This window comes from Anopheles aquasalis, chromosome 3, assembly GCF_943734665.1.
Source record: "Anopheles aquasalis chromosome 3, idAnoAquaMG_Q_19, whole genome shotgun sequence".
NCBI classification, from domain to species: domain Eukaryota; kingdom Metazoa; phylum Arthropoda; class Insecta; order Diptera; family Culicidae; genus Anopheles; species Anopheles aquasalis.
The window spans coordinates 13,387,501-13,405,298 of NC_064878.1; the positions used below are offsets into that span (position 1 = coordinate 13,387,501).

At 49.2% G+C, this 17,798-nt stretch overlaps 1 protein-coding gene across 2 annotated transcripts in view; it reads right to left on the reverse strand.

Annotated features, from left to right (window-relative positions):
- Positions 1–17,798, reverse strand: part of LOC126577526 (roundabout homolog 2) — a 77,573-nt gene that overhangs the window by 32,195 nt on the left and 27,580 nt on the right. Inside the window, exon 2 of one of the 2 annotated variants that reach the window (XM_050239204.1) lies at positions 6,711–6,848. In XM_050239204.1, coding sequence (XP_050095161.1) covers positions 6,711–6,780 — 70 coding nt within the window. In that variant the 5' untranslated portion in view covers positions 6,781–6,848. Of the gene's footprint in view, positions 1–6,710; positions 6,852–17,798 lie in introns of both variants that reach the window. The other variant, XM_050239203.1, reaches the window with a different exon arrangement.

A 17,798-nucleotide genomic window follows, 5' to 3' on the forward strand; every position in this document is an offset into this window, starting at 1 on the left:
CCTCATCCTCTTCCTCCTCCTCATCATCATCATCACCGTCATCACCGTCATCAGTGTCATGATCATGGAAATGGTGGAGAAACCAATTCTGTCAGCAAAACATGCCAATTATCGTACATCAGCGTGCCTGTGTGCGTATTGCGTATTGAAAGCATCAAGCGAGAGCTTCTCGTGGGTTTGGTTTGTTATGTTAGGCTTCCGCTCCTCCTCTCCCTCTTGGGTGATCCGATTGTCCGGAATGCAGAGAACCCCTTTCTCCGATCCCCAGCGGACGGCCCTGACTCCCTCGGCCGGACGAGCACGAGCGCGCGCAGTAAACAAACGGAAAACAGTATAAAAGGGGGGGGGGAGGTACCGGTGACCACCCTGTTGTAGGTACACGGGCCACATGACCTTACCACGCCTGCCTGAGCCGGAACCAAAGTCAGAGCCCGCAATGGTTTAGCCATTTTCGGGGATTACTTACCGGCGACCGGGGACCGGGTGGTTCGATAAATCTTGCGGCACTTGCGGTGGAAGGGACATTTTGGTTCGATTCTCGATGACTCCTCAATCACACCCCTCGGGCCTGGTCGCTCAGCACTAAACTCACTACGGTGGCCAGCAAGGCGGACGGACGAAGGCTCTCTTAATGACCAGAAGAAAGCGACATGCGCGTGTGTACGTTCTCAGCACCAAACCAAACACTAATAGGCACCAGCTGACGATTTTGGGATGTTTTGTCCGGCACCAAGCACACCCAAAAGCTTCTGTCCGTTCGGCCTTCCGGTCTGTCCAATGCCACTAACGTCGCCAACGGTTGGCCGTGGTGTAAAGTAAATGGCTTCCCGGGGGCATTAATGGCCGAATGGGCGGCCGACAAATACGCCTTGACAGTACGCCCCTCGCTTTAGTCCTGGGCCGGTTGGGTGGGAGTGGAGTGAAGGAGGGAGGATTTGTTGTAACGAAACAGAGTTTTACGATGGCCGGATGGCTTCTTCTTCTACTTCGAAGGAAGCCAACGGTATTTGTCGCTGACACAAACATTTTCAAGCGTTTTGTGTTGTTGTTGCTGTTGCTGTCACTGAGCTGTTGAGAGCCTCAACAATCAACTATCTTTTAGAAAGAGAGAGAGAGAGAGAGAGAGAGAGAGAGAAGAAGAAGAGAATATCCTTGTTTTCCTTATCGACCCTTCGCTTTTCCGTCGTCTTTTTCCATTCTCATTCACCGAGCGACTGGCACCAAGAGTCGCATGAAGAGCGTTTATGTCGTGGCCAATGCTGGTGTACAGGACACGTTTGTGTCCTCTACCACGAGCACCACCACCACCACCACCACCAGGGAGGGCCATAGGAAATGGGAAAAATGATTCTTTTTACCGTCGTCGGTCTCTCTCTCTCTTTCGAGCGTAAATTTCCTGCACACACGCCTTCAAGTTGAAGGAAAAACTAAAACGTTTTCCACCCGTCTGCGTGTTCGGGACGGGCCGGGCCGTTTGAAGGACATCATCATTACAGAAATAATGAAAAAGCTTTTATCATGATAATGAAATGGCGTATTTATACGTATTGTTTTATGGTGCCGGCTGCTAGTACACGGGTAGGTTAGTGGTCCGCCAGGATGTCTATTGTTTCCATCGACAACAGCACCCGGCAGCAACTCGTTCGCTCGATAGACGATTGACGGAGTGCAATTAACGTTTCAATCAATTTACTAACGTTGTACCGACTTCAAGGACATCGAGGTCCTGCAGCTGGTGCATCGTGGCTGTGGAGCATCTGCTCGATCTGCTTGAAACTTTTCACTCAATTTGAGCCGGATTTCGATTCGAAAAAACACAGAGGAGCAGAGAGAGAGAGGGAGTCCTTTAGTTAATGCCATCGAAGTAGATTGATCATTTTGAGGTTCAACGAAGGGACCTTCTGGTGTTATCCTCGGGGAAAACGGAAAGAACAATATTTCTTCCTGTCTCAACACTCAATCAGCACCTTTCGTGCGGTGTGGAAGATACCGTCGCTCGTCATGCTTCATCCATTTCCACTCCGCGCAACGCACTCTCCATCCACAGGCAGAGCTAGCAGCATGGAAAAAAAAATGAAGGACGCCTCGTTTCCCTCTCCCAAGCACAAGGAGGACATTTCTGTAGCAGCTCGACGCAACGCGGCGGAAGAAAAAGAATCGAAAAGAAAAGAAAATGGAAGAAACGACGCCGGAAGCCGGAGTGGCCGACTAGACCGATTTTATGGAAACTAAAAATCCTTCCAGCACCACCCCCGGGGGAGGGGCCCACTAAAAGGAGCGGGAGCACCGGGAAAGTGTTTTATTTTCGTTTTGTTCGTGATAAATTTGCCTCCATTAAATTGAAATTGATAAATTGTCGCTCGAGAGCGCTACACGCCTGCTGGGCCATTGGCGTGGCCATTTCCGAGGGGGGGGGGGGGGGGGGCTTCGAGGAGCTGCGCGAGGTTATGAAGACACAAGCGCAGTGGCAAAAAGTCGAACATGTCGGTGGAGCACCACCACCAACGCATGCGACACGCGACACGGCGGGGCTCGATCGATCTCGGTCAGCGCAATGGCATGTTATGTCTATGATATGGCCTCGTGAGACCGCTTTGTGAGAACGACTAAGGGACAGGAGGAGAAAGGGGAAAAGGACGGAGATCTAAATGAGGAGATGTTTTTCAAATGTTATCCTCGTCACTAACGCGTGAGGCGCGTTTGCTGTGCGAGAAGTAGTTGTGTTGCAATGAAAAACATGAGTGCGACATCACGACATCCACGACGACGACGACAACGATGAGGACGAACGATGATGGTGATGATGATGGTGACGGTTCTTTCGCTCGTCAAACAATGGCCGCATCGAAAGAAAGAAATGTGTCTTGGGTGGACGACAACACCCTCCTCCTCCTCCGCCTACTCCTCCTTCGTCCTTGTGGTGGTGCGTGTTCACCAAACTATCAGCATCGCACAATCTGACAGTTATTTATGTTATGCGGGCAAAGTGATTTCCTTCTTCTCCTTCTTCCTTTCAGGATGGAGGGCGCTGGAAATGGAGTCGATTGTGTGTTAGTGGCAGAACATTTTTCATTTTTTGCCTCCGGTGGAAGTGCGCCTGGTTACCGGTGTCGAGCGATCGTCACTAGCTCGATCGATTCATCTCGAGGTGGTTGGTGCAACGAGATGAAATGTGTCCACGTTCCTTCTTTTGAAAAATGTTTAAACATAACTTAAAGAATGCATTTATATCCATTTTATTACAGTTAATTTTTCAATCGATGCTTAAATAAAATAAGCATTTCAAATATGTTTTCATTCAGCTTGATTCGATTTGCTGAAATCATGAAGCAAATTCAGATTTGTTTTTCGAAATCATATTTTCTCCTTCCAAAAATATTGACAAATATTTATGAAGGACAAAAGATGATAAAATAGAATCCACAAAGCGTTCTCGACTCGAATCAAATTGTCTGTTTTCATATCAAACAAATCGACTTCCGCTAGGGCGATCTTAATTGCCACCAAAACACCCTAGGCACCGTGTCTCGTTTGCTCTAATTGAATATCAAAATGTGTTCTTCATCTACCTTCATCTACCTGCATCGCCATCAGCGCCAGATACATAAAAGAGAAATAAAAAAGGATGAAGGCGAGGAGGAGAAAAACAAAAAGAAAAGGAATCAATTTATGGCTCACAAATCAATCCCTTCAATTAGTGACAACAGATAAGGCTAATTGAAAACCTTTTCCCGTTTGGTAAAAATGCCCAACATAGTTGCTGCATATTGCACGAGGGCGTGGGAGTGGGAGTGGGAGGAAGGGCGGATGGAGGAGAGTGACAAAAGGACACAGAGAGAAAAAAACGCCATTCCTTTCTTTCTCTCTTGGCATGGCTGGCCCATTCCATTATCCCTGGCACGCCCATCTTCTTTACGGCCTTCGAGGTATGCCAGCACCCAATCCTACCGGGCGGGGGCTTGGGCTCTCACCTGGCCATAAATATCCGTCTCTTCCGGTCGCTTGGGAGGGGTGTACCACCCCCCCCCCCCCAGAAAAGGAAGCGCCAAGAGAGGGTGCAGCTCGTTAGACGCTCCGGAGGAAGGAGGTCTAGAGCGATGGTCGCCCGTTTGCTGCTGCCAAGTCAGGTCACATTGGCGCAATGGCGGTGTTTTCGTCGGCATTTCCCGCGTTCGTTAAGGGTCGCACCACCCCCTCTCTTCTTCCCCTCCATCTCCCACACCAGAACAGAGACACAAAATAGCATCATTGAGCAGGGCTGTTAGGGAAGAGACCCCACTGGGAGGAGGAAGAAGCAAAAAAAAAAAACGAAAGAACGAGAAGCAGAGCCACCCCCAGGAACCGGTAGAGAGGGTGGACAAGAGTGGAGAGGTGCGGCCGAGGACAACATAAATGCCAACACGTCTTCCCGGGCCACAGTCCTTTGCCTTTCCTTCTTCTGCTTTCATTTCATTTACCTCCCCCCGAAACGAGGAGTCCTTTTGGGGGTGCTTCACCCTCTTTTGATGCACCTCTCCACGCGTCGTGGGTCCTCCGGAAGTCCTTTTTTCTCACTTCTCACCTTCCACGCTACCTGCGCCACTAGTTATGCATGACAGAGTCGTTGGCGGTGTGCGGGGAAGGTACGGTCCTCACGATGTAACCCTAACCTGCCTCTGCTGGCTGCTGACTGCTGCTTCCGGTTAAGACAACGGAACAGAGCGCCAAACCAGAACACACATTCACACCACGTCTTTAGCCAACAGACACATGCACACACACATATATAGTTAATAAATTTTTATGATTATGTTTTGTGTAACGAAAACGCGAGACGCCAGCTTGCGGGTGTCAATGAGGCAAAGCCCGAGGAGAACGAGGATCGAGGCATCTCGTCACATCCAGCCGCTCACTTGTCTTGTCGTCGTCGTCGTCCTTCTCTCTCCTACCTTAGTGTCTGCGATGTCACTGTGACGATGATGCGGATGGTTTGAGCATCTCATTGAGTCTACATAACGAGCAGCATAAGTCGAGGAACGGTCCGTCTTCAAGCGACAACCAACGACCGGCCTGGTGTGCCAGGAGGCTCAATTATGATTTCATTTGGAAATATGAAAATGAATGTTTAAAGGACCCGCTTTTATGAAAAGCACATAATGTGTAACGATGGTTGAAGTGAGAAGGTTCTTAAAGACACATGAAAAAGGAAAGAGGAAACATTCCAGTCGAGCGTCGATAAGGAGCATCACGAAACGAGAGGAATTTCGGTTTTAAAAATTCAACAAATCCTTTCTTTTTGCTCGAACAGAGGCATCCTCGGTAACTCTCGAGGTGACACTAGCAGCGCTGGCGAAAGTATCCATTCCGATGCTTCGCCAATGGCCAATTCGGAGAACGACGACGACGACGTCGATGACGTCCTTACGTTCCAATCCTTCGATCCTACCCCGACGTGATCATTACCGGAATGTTTCAAAACCATTTCAAACTCCATTGCCATCGACGTGGGTCGCCGACGAACGACGAGCGACGAGCGCCTCGGTAGGACCCCCGAGGGACCGGTTTTTACCCGATTCGCAGCGCCGCATTGATGGGGAATCGATTTCGTTTTTCCCCTTTTTCGTTTTTCACTTCCAACACCCCGGGTTTCCAGGGATTGAAAACTACTCTAAAAACATTAGAAACATATCTTAGTGTTTCCATCTGCAGCCACCTCGTCCGCTCCGACCATCAATTGGCCTCTTCCGGGAGTCTCTCGGGTGATTTCACAATTTTATTTATCCAAATCGGACACCACGCTCCGTGACTGCGCGGGTGGTTGTTACGGCTGTGAACATATTCGATTTAATTTTATGTCCCAGCACTAGGCCCGGTCCCGGGGTCCCCATCATCATCGTACCCAGAGTTGCCTGCCAGAGGTCCTCGAAAGATGAAAGAAGCCCTGAAGGGCTCGTTGCCAGGGGCTAGTGAGATGGAAGTAGATGGTTGCCGGTGGTATGCCAGCATCCAGCACCATCCAACCGGGATCGGCCGGACTGGCCAGACACCAAGGCACATCCAAGGCAATGTGCTCAACCGAGCGCACGTGATGGTCACCTTTCGGGCATCCTGCTAGTAGCTACTCCAGTAGGTCCCATGGGGGTGACAGCAGTTCCACAATTTTGATCCCGAGGAAAAAGGGAAAACAAAACAAAATGGCACCAAAAAAAAAATGGCCAGTGGGCCACCGTATCACACGTATTTCGGATCCGGGTGCCACTTTCGGCAATTGGTTCGATAATAGACTATCCGGGAGAGCACCTGAGCGTGAGTGTTAAAGTGCGCTCTCTTGACAAATTTACGGTTCCCTTTTCTCTTCCGCGACAAATCAACCCCCGTTGAGTGTTTGTGAAGTGCTGCATAGACCAGGTACCAGGTTGGTTAATCTTTGCTTTTTGGCTCTCACATGATTCCGCCACATTTGGCAGCCATCTGGTGCCTCGCATTGCAATCGCGCTAATGATAAGCTGATGGTTCCGGATCCCACGCAAAACCACAAACCATTAATAACTTGTCAGCTGCAATTCGTCTGCCCTGGAATCATTTTTCTTTCACCACACAGAAGCCAGATGCCACCGTTAATGTCCGCTCCATTGTCGAAATCACTAATCAATAGGGGGGAGGTTTGTGATTGGTCTCCCTCCCTTCGGTTTCACGTAACCCCGTAACACTCCCTTTGCCCGGTGACTTACCACAGCTGACGGCCAGACCAAACAGCATCCCCACTGCCCAGCAGGCAGTTGATCGCTCACTTTTCCTCATTTTCCTCCCGGCTGCAGGATGGTTCTGTGGATGGTGGAAGGATTGCGCTCGTTGCTGCTCTTCGTCGTCTGCTGTGGAAGAAACAAAAAACAGGGAGAAAAATCCGGAAAACCCGGAAATGAAGTAAGATGTTCTGTGAGCAAGTGAAGGAGCGCTTGTGTGCGTTTATGATACTCTGTTTTTGTGTACGCGTGTATGTGTGTATGTGACCCAAATGACACCCACGGAGAAACGGTAACGCGATGCCAAACCCATGCGTTGGTGCCACCTGCAAGGCGCTGTGAGCTGTAAGCGGTCGCGCACCGTTTCGAGCCGGAGTAATCATGTAAGGGATTCGTAATTAATTAATGGAACGCAGTTGGAACCCCCCCCCCCCCTCCCGGGCCCGGGGGTTGCAAGATGGTGTTTGTTTGCCTCACCAGCTCCACCTTTTCTTTTCTTCCACCTACACCACGCTCGTGAGGTTTCGTGTAGAACGGCAAGACGTTGGGAGAGCTTCACCCCTGCAAAGCATTTTGAAGATTTTCCTTCATTTCCACACCACCACGGGTGGGCTCTTGCTGCTGTCGATTCGATTGTTTGCGTGTTGCGTACGGCAAAGCAAGCAGCAGGGATTCCGGCACCATTCCTTCCATACTCCCTTGGACCCCCTTTTTTTTTGGGTACCGAGATTCATATCACGACTCAACGCCACCCTTGCAACGTGGAAGATGAATGAAGGTAAGCAGCAGCAGCAGCAGAAAAAGGCAGAAAGGAGGAACGAGGAACGTGCCACTGCTTCCGGTTCCGGTGGAAACTCGATTTCATCCGCCTAGGAAAAGGAGAGGATTGCTCCTAGCCCTCTAGGGCTCCTGGTCCTGGGGATCATTAATTAGGCGAGAACTTTTTGCAAACCTCACCGCCCGGCCCTTCCCCCGGGTGCACCGGGGCCTTCCGGCTTGGGCCAGTAACTTTCTTCGCGACTAATTTTTCATATTGGAAAAGTTTGTAACGACCCCCCCCCCCCCCCCCCCCCCCCCCCCCCCCCCCCCCCCGGAAACCAGATGAGTCGATGAAGCGAGCGACCGCGTTACTTTGGCCGATGACGATGCTGCAGAAGTTGCGTTTTTTTGGGGGAAATCCGGTTCGGTAAAAAGTGGCCAGAGAACGGGGCAGGACGTTAAAACATAATCTACGCACGGAAAAACGGGGCTTTCTAATTGGGCTACGGGACGGATCTTTGAAAGAAAAGGGTCTCTGCAGGGGATGGGAGTGAATTATCTTGCTCCAAACCAGCGCCAGGTCAGTATTTATGGCGTCAATTGCTGGTCGGGAGTTAAAGTAATGACCTCGATCCTCACTTTAAATCTCGTCTTCACTGAGATTGGGATCGCACTAGAAATAGGAGGACCACGATGGCTTGGTTGACCTCCTCGTGGTGTTGTCTTGAATGTTTCACCAACGTGTGGAGTCAATGAAGGATAAGAGGATGTATCTGTGTCTTGGAATAAGCTACCTCAGACAAGATTAAAGTTATTTGGAAAAATAAATGAGCTTCTTTAAGTAAAGCTACCTGCATCTCAGAGATTGTCCAATAACTTAAGGGGGGACTTCGGTATTTTCGAGCCCAAAAAAGGCCCGTTTTTACGATTTTTTGTGACGTAACCATTTAACAGTATTTTTTCAAGTAAATCACATATTAATCTAAAACTTTTGAAGAATATTTGGTATTGTTTTGAGCAACATTCATTGAAAAATTAATCCATGCCATCAAATTTAGGCAGACGTCTTCGAAAAGATACTTTTTCTGGTGCTCATCGTAGCTGCGTGACGGGTCATTTGAAATCAACAAATCGATATTCGTTAGAAAGGTTATAAGTTTATCTAGGTAGTCCCGGAGAGTATTTGTTGATATTCTTATTTTTCGATTTGTGACAGATTTTTGAAGTTGAAAAAGTTATGCTTTTTGCGATTCTGCCATAAAAAACGAACTTTACAGATTTGTTTAAAAAAAGGATCGACAATTTTTATGATATCTCGACGGGGTTACCTGGCAAAAAGTGTACAGATTATGTGTAAAACATTTCAAAACGATCGCTTCAGTAGTTTTTACAGTACGATGGGCACCGACTTTGAAAACGTTGGTTTAGGGGGAAACGCTCTTCAAAGTAGCGGGCTGCATAGAGCCTTGTATGAAACGCGGATTTTCAAAAATCTGTATCTTTGTCAGTTTTTCCTCGATTGATCCAAAACTTTTACACGATACTCTTGAAAGGATCAGTTTTCAGGGAGAAATGTTAAAAACATGTGTCACAAATAAACATTAAATACCGAAGTCCCCCCTTAATGCAGGTAAATTCTTGGCGACATTCAATATCACATAATGTTATTCCCTCTACATCTTGACAGTAAAAAGCGGTAGCTATTACACTGAGCAGCTTATAACAATCAAATTAAAGAGCCTCGGATAGTGGAGTTTTCAAAGGAGGATGAGAGGAAATCGCTTTAGTTCGCTCAATGAATCGAAGGAAGACGAAAATTCCGTGGAAACCATATGCCTTCCGCTCGCAACAGAGTTGACAACATTAACGAACTACGTCACTAGTGCTCCAGCTCCAAAATGAAGACCCCAACTCTAAACATTCCTTCCTCATCGAGTTTGACACATTCCTCGTCACCTCAATCTCTTTCTCTCTCGATTATGCGTGTCTTCATTAACGTGCGCCCGGTGTCAATATGTATGGATATGCCTCCCCGGTCTCCCACGGCTTTTGACGACGAAATTGAGTCAGCAAATCCAATTGTTCATAAAACATGGCGCACAGGCTGGCGCACCTTGGTGAGCTCACGCTGATGTCACGCGGTTATAAACCAACACCGCAGACCAGGCCACCGAAGAAGCAGCCTGTCTATTCTGCAACGAGGATTATGTGATTCAATTCACTAATGAAATTACTATTCCAAATAAATTTCCACGCCAGCGGTCGCGGCCCGGGCGAAAACTATTCCGGTTCGGTACCCAAGACGAGCGCCCAAAATGGCCGAAGTGTGCCCGGGAGGGATCAAGAAGGCAGGAAGCAAACTTACCGTAATTCGTTTTCCAAAAGGTACGCACCAACGACAAGGATAGTTAGAGTGCGGGGCCCGAGGAGCCGGGGACCTCTAGCAAGATAACGATGCCCCCCCGGGCATGGTTTGTGCCCTTTGACTTGTGCTCAAAAGCGCCTCCTGGAAAACAGTATGGCGCACTTCCACTGATGAAAGCTCGAGCTCGAGATACGGAGAGACAGCGGCCGCGGGGCACGCGGGAATGCGAATGCGGTCCGGTGGAAGATATTATTCATGATTTCGTGTACCAGCCTAGAGCCAGCAGCGGCAGCACCACAAGAAGTCCCTTTGTCGGCCACAGAGATGAACTTCATCCTCATCATCTTTCTCATCAGCATCAGCATCTGGTGGCCATATCTTGAACGCGCTGCTCACCGGCATCTGGGAGACATCTTGCTCCAAACGGAATCACAAGCACCACACAGTCTGCTGACATTCCTGAAAAGCCCACCGAGCTGCACGGGAGTGAGGTCACTCGACCTCCAGCCCACCCGAAAGGTTAATCATCTGGACCGCCCGTGGGTGGACATATCCCCGGGACGTGCGCGCTGCGTGCGAAAGCGTGCATCTGGCGTGTTCGGTCACGACGCGGATGATCTCGACGATGGTCCGACTCACCGGAGTGAAAGATTGTTAATTAACTTCTCCAAATCGTTCGCCATAGCGGGCCTCGGTGAACCATGAAGATAAGTGCCGCCACCACCATCTGGAGCGTATGAATAAATTAGAGAGAGGGGGAGAGAGGGATCCCGAATTCAATTTTCCTCTTCCGCGACCACAATTCGACGCCGAAATGACCGACTTCAAACACTCGCCCGAATCCGCTCGAACATCTTTCCGGCATTCATTTTCTTCACAGAACAATCCCCGAGAACTCGGAGGAGCATAGTCCGTTAGTTAAAATGTAATTTAACGGTTGCTTTGGTTTGAACTAAATTATGCTCGCCATTGTTTGATGAATGGCCGTACGAATTCTTTTGCTTTCAGGTTGTGCTCTCACCATAAAAAAAACGTCACCTTCATCCCTGAGTCATGCGCCACACGTGCCCCTGTTCCCAGAAACATGTTAAGAAACGAAGAAGGGGCACCATGGGTTCCATTTAATAAATCAGAAGCACTCCGAGCAGTAGGGGACACTCACTAAACACTTAAATTACAATCTATTAGCAAGGATTTGTCCGTTACCTTTCCCAGTTCCTGGTTGTTTGTGGATTTGTGAATGTCGTCCAACACACACAAACGATAAAGGGAAGGTAATTACCGAGCGGCCATACGGGACCGGTACGACGATCGTAGCTCCAATCCATGCTGCTTTCTGTTCCCGACGATGAGGGCAGCAGCAGCAGCAGCAACCACAACCACAAGACACCGAGCACAAGTACGGAGGCCTTCTCTGCGCTCCTGATAAGCTCTTACAAACTCCTGTTTATTATGTAACGCACGTTATTAACACGAGCCAACGGATGGATCCTTGGTTGCCTTTCTCGGTGTGACCCGATGTTCTTAAGCCCGAGCGTTTCCCTCTCGCTCTCCTGGATAACTCCTTGGTACGAGGATGGGTTAAGATGGCTCTTTAATTTACGAATCTGACGACCGCAGCACATGACCGCTGCATCAAATTAAAAGCTGCCTGCCTCCTCCCGAGCAGCGACCGATCTTGGGCTTCGGGTTGCGAATTTTCATTTTCCGAGAAACATTTTCCAACGACAGATGAATTTCAGACAGGCCTCTGCCCCTTCTGTTTTCCTTCTCCGTTCTTCTCGAAGGTAATTTACTATTTATCGTCCTTCATCTGGCCGGTTGGCACACCGAACAGAGAAGAGCCAGTCATCTGTATTATGATTTGCAAATTTCGGGGAAACATAGCACATGATGCTCGTGGTCTGGTACCACAAGACACGGACCTGGTGCTCTTCAGTTCGCTCACCAATCAACACTCAACACAAACACGGACAGAAGGACGGACGAACGAACGAACGGAGACACTCGGATGCAGCTGGAGCTGTCTGGTTGCCAACTGCCATGACCATGGCCTTGCACTTTCTGGCACATTCTCGATGTCTGTCCCCGTTTGTGTGGGTGTGTTTTGAGGTGCAGATTGTTACAAACCGTTCCTCCGATTGGATGGAGGCGCACTAAACAGACGGAACAGATGGAAACGTTCGTCAGACGTCTGGTACACAAGGCTGCTGGCCACATTTGCTACTCTCCGTTAATCTGTTGTCTTCCCTCTTCGCCTTAGCCCCCGGTTTTCTATTCCAGCAACTCCGCCTCCCCCCTTCGGCCACTGGTAACGTCCATAAAGTGCATGATGGTCTGATGGTCGTCGTCGGGCCACACTTTGGTTCCACTTTCCCGGCAGTTGCATGGTTCCTGGCTGGCTTCGTCTGGTCGCACACAACCACAGATGCAAATGATTTCCTCCAGACTTAGGCAACAATTACTTTTCCGACAGTTTTCCCACGAAAACCCACGGTGGTAGCGGACTCCTCTCGGGCGTGCGGTTTGCCCGGGAGCTTCATTTAACACGAACAAACTGCTGCTGCTGCTCCGACAGCACTCCGACACACACCCACGGTGCCAGAACAGCATCTCGTCTCACTGCAGCAGCAGCAACTGCATGGCATCAGGGCGTCCTGCAACGTTCTCGTCTTGGAGGCTGTTGCAACATGGTTCGTGGGCACAGTAATGTGTTCCATGTGTTCCCAACACTCCACGTGAGTGGGTTTGTGTCGAGGGACATTAACGGTCTCGTGGCACTGAGTGAGCTTCTCGCTTCTGTTGATGTCGTCGCCAACGAGGAAGGTCTGGGGGTTGGTTGGCACTTTTTTCGCTGGTTTGTTATGGTCCCGGTGCTTTCCGGCGGAGAAAATTAAACACTCCCCTTCCTGCTTTCTTTGTCTCTCTCTCTGCTTTCTCTCTACGGTGCGCCCAGTGGCACTCTCTGGGGTGCTGCTAGCGTTCTGTCATAATTTTCCAGCTCTCCCTGGTGTACCGGTTCACTGCGAAGGAATTCGGCGAAGCCTCCGCACAAGGACGTAACGGGTGCTCGTGTTGGTGAAGGAAAATGTTGGTTTCCGGATAAAGGATTATAAGCGATTATAACTTTTCCGGCCAGCGTGAGAGTATTTTTAATTTCGTCTCACCACCGGACCACCCTGCTCTCCACCCTGGTCGACAGGACGACGACATTCGCCGACTCACGGCGGAGCTTGCAATGTGTGTATCGTTACCTCGTGCAAGAATGGTAGCCCAGGTCGGTGCGTTTAATCTACATTTAATTTGTCAAGCCAGCCACAGCACACCTCGTCCTCGGTTACGGGGGAAAACCTCGGTGGGTTTGTTGCCAGAATGCCGGTTATGGCTGGTCTGGGGTTCGTTGGCTCACAAATAACCCGGCAGCTCTGTTTGGTTATCAGCAACCACCGAGCGAGTATTCGAACCACGAACCAACGGCTCGAAGTGGAGGTGAAATATGATTTCTAATCGAAACATAAATAGACTCCGTCCCCAGGTGTGAAAGCGAGGAAGTGAATTCCAATTTCGAAGACTCGAGACATCCTCGGGTTTCATTAAAAGTTCCTCGAAATCAGTGATCGCCTTGAAGCGAGCGAACAAACAATGGACCAGTCCGATTGCGTGCACACTCTTCCGCTCTTGCGTTGGTTTACATGTTTTGTGGAATCGGAAAATGGATGTTTTTCCAGCAACAGATGCTCTACGCTATGCTACAAATGCAGAAAAACTGCCATGGAAGAAGCACTCTCGGAAGTAAATCACGACAAACGCTCCATAATCTTCTCTCGCCACAAACACGGACCAGCTGAAGTCGGTTTTGTAATTTCCGGTAATATTTTATTGTTTCACGTTGTCTATCGTCCCTGGTGAGCTGGCGAAGGGAAATGCAGTACAAAGGTGCTTCCCGCTAACCACAACCGTGACCGAGCGACAGCGAGAAAATCGTCCTTCTGCTGCAGGAAAGCACAAAACAATCAACGCAACTGCGATGTCTGATGTGGTTTTGTGAAAGTCCTGGCGCACATAACCGCAACAACAGCACGGAGCATCTCATAATTATCGACAAGCAATGAGCGAAGAGAGGCTTTTGTCCAGGCTCTTCCATAATGCCTCCAGGGACATTACAATAACGACAATAGAAGCTGCCATTTTCCCTGATGCAGGCAGGCAGTCTGTTAATTGGTCCATTACAGCAGTGGAGTGTGCCGTCGATAGTTATCATAATCCATCCTAATTATCATGCTCTCTCCCTCTATGCTTCACTCGATTTATCACCCTCACACGAGCACACTTTGAACGGTTGAGCATGATTGATGAACAACCTCACTACACCATCGGCCCCGATAAGTGAGTCTGTAATCCTTTGCAATCACCACCTACGGCAGCATATGCACTGGCCCCGAGGTCCTCAAGGACCGAAGCGAACGATTAGTGAGCGTGTTGGTGTGCATAAGGACGGCGCGTGGAAGCGAAACAACAACAATGATAGCACTCATTGTGTAGAAGGAAACCATTGCACGCTTTTTTCTCCCCTTTCCCCCCGTAAAGCTCATGCCGGAAGTCAACTGTCAGCCGGGTGCATAAATCATGCAATCATGCCAATGTCTCCGGCTCGCTCTCCTCCGGTTGGCCAGCTGAAGGGCTGGACCGGCTGGTTGCACCGGAATGCCGTTTGCCGTTTGCTTCCATTTCCGGCCTTTTCCGGCTCTTTTTTTTTTCTTTGCCAACGGCAACGACAACGACGCTGGGCACCATTGTGCCAAGGACGTCTGGTTTCTTCGAGGTTTTCCGGGAGGGAAAAACTGGAAAGCTCGAAAAAAAGGCAAAGCAACTCGTCAAGGGACCGTGATTTGAGCTAAATTGGTGGCAAACGCGGGGAAATGATGGTGCACGATGGATTCCGGGCCGTTCTGCTATTCTGTTGGATCGGATTGCATCGGCGCTTACGAGGTCTGGCACGTGCGCGTTTGCCAAAGTGTTTGGCTGCGGCCATGAGAACTTCAAAAGCACTGCACCAGCGAGAAGGAGAGAGAGAGAGAGAAAGCGAATCACTTGGGCCGCATTTAAACGATCCGCAAATATAAAGCAATTTGATTCTGGGCTCAGTATTTGGTTTCGACGACGTTATGGTTACGGAAAGCGAGACTCAATGGGCGAGAGTTGGTCAGCACTAAAAAGGGCGGCGTCCAATTAGGACTAGATTGATGGAATGCCCGGCCTTTGATGGTGCCAGTTCGTAGAATAATCGTTTGCTTATCATCAATTCACTTTCACAGCCGATCGAAGGAGAAAAGCGCTGGATCTGGTTAGATGTTTTCGCTGAAACAAAGAGAGATCTTTCTGGGATTTTGGTTGCCAGAATTGTATTCCCGGAGACCATTCCAAAGAAAGGACGAACCTCAAGTATCCACGTGTGAACAATCCACTGCCTTATCGCTTGCAGCGAGTGAAAAAAAGCTAAAAGGACATCAGCAAGGATTCGCTGGAACTCGCGAATGAACAAAGGGCTCGATGATTATTTCCGTTCTCAAGCACCACCAAGAGGCTTCTTTCTTTCGGTGGCCGGTTCGCACCGAGGACGAAGCTCACAATTCACGGCACGATGCGTGCGATATCAAGAGAGAGAAAAAACCGGGAAAACCCACGGAGCGAGAGACGCGGAAATTCTTTTCATCAAATGCCAGAGACGCCCAAAAAACCGGTGATGCTCAAATCAAATATATGTGTGTATGTGTCTGTGAGAGAGTCTCGTTAGTTCGAAGGAGTTTCCGAGGAGTGCAGATCCAGTGTACGCGAATTAACGTACCGACACCGTGAAGGCGAAACACGAGATGCCACTCAGCTGTGACATTTATTTGATGTTTTCCGAGGCCGCTCGCTCCAGGTCGCCTTTGAAGCCATTTTGCTGGAAGATGGTTCAGCGGCTCCGTCAACCCGTTTTGGGGCCAACGCGCGGAAAAACAAAAGGACTCCGAGGGACGTAGGATGGCCAGCCAAGGACATCAGGCGGGCATTATCTGTTTCGGTTTAATTCGGTGAAAATGTGTGAAAGCTGAGAGCTTGGTGGGCGCAAAAAGAAACCCTTCTGTGGTTGACATGTAATGCGGCGTTAAAATCCATTCAACGGGAGGAGGATAGAGGCCACCACGCTCATGTGGCAGAGACATACCCGGAAATGATAACGTGTGAGAAGAGTTTTAATCCGTGGATTGTTTGCCTCTCACCTGGTACGCACATGCGAGCACGCACAAGGTTTTCGCGTAAAAAGATCAAAGATTTTATTTTCTAATATTAAAGTTAAGATTGTGTTTGCTCAGGGAGGAAGCTATCTATTTGGGTTCCCATGGGCGAACGTCTTCCGCATTTATGGAAGGAAAAGTATTTTCCCACCGATGAGTAGAAGCAGAGATTTGTTGACGAGTCTTTAAAGCGAGGATTAAATTCTAAAATGTGTTCATTTCCGTCTCTTTTGTGTTCTTTCTCTCACAATATGTCTCTTGAATCGTGACAAGAAAGCCCTCTTTTCTCGCCCGGGGTGATAATGGACTCTCTTCTCTTGGTGAATACTTATTCAAGAAAATAAATTCCTTTGAGCGCAAGCAGCAGCGTTTTGGAGCAATATTTTAAAAATAAACACTATTTTTAATCAATTAGCAAATGAAAATTGCATTAAATTATCAGAAATCATAGCAGAAAAGATCCGTTAAAAGGCATAAATAAGATAAATAATAATAACATTTAATAACGAGTAATCAGCCACCAAATGATCTTCATTATTCCTACTCGAACGACACGTTTACAGATTAAATAAACGTTTTCTAATCATTCTTCACCATTATTCCTCACATTCCATCGTTGTGCTACTTGGAAGACTCCACAGGACGCTTACTTTTACATGTGTTGTTTTTATCAACCTTTCCACAAAAAAAACAAAGCTGGTTCACCATGGAACGTGCCACCGTACTACCAGCACCTTCGGAAAAAGCGGAAAATTTCTTCCAACCCATCAAACTCGCTCATAATTAGCCCACTGGGTTCTCGGTGCGCGTCCACAGCGCAGACAGCAGTGCAGAGCGAAGTGAACCGCATCGAACCAGCAAAGAAGCTCGAGAATAGCTCGAGGTACTCGATGGAGCAAAGAAGCCCTCGCGACTGCCAACCCGGATCGCCGTACAGCAGGAGAATAGAGCATCCAGCCGGGCCGTCACTTGCCAGGACATTGCCAGCCGTCAGCCGCAAGCTACCTTGCGAATGCATCTCCATGATTTCATGCTCCACCCTCCAGGTTCCAGTGACGCAACCGCGCGCCTTGAAGAGAGCGTGGGCTAAAGCGCGCGGAGACATGCTTGCTATCGATGTTTTTGTCAGCCGACCCGACACGTGTAATTACATTCATTTGGGTGAATGTGGGGAATGTACGCTCGGAGTGCGCCGAGGCTGCGGGCGCCATTTCTCGTGCTGCCATGTGCCGTGTTCCGTGTCGAACGCACTCGGAATAGGTGACACTTTTGCTGCGGTGCGGCTCAGATGGCCTCACAGCATGAGATATCAAGATCAAAAGCCCGTCCCGTACGCGGCAGTGACACCGGAAGCCCACGCCAGACATCCCCGGGAGCCGCGCGAGAACCACAAACAACGGAGAGGACTTCCAGCGAGCGTCGTGTTGCGGTGGTGGCACTTGATGGTTCGAGATTCGTGATTTTGTTGTGTAGCGGCCCAGCACGTGAGAGTGTATGTGTGGTGTGGCTTCCTGGCAGGAGGAAATGAAATTGAACCAACTTTTGGCCTACCTATGGCCGCGAGGGTTTCTTCTTCCCTACCACCAATGTACCAGGCGCCTCCATTCGTACAGTACGTGAACAAACTTTGAGACCGCTCGTATTCGGCTTGTAAGTGGGAAAAAAAACGCCAGA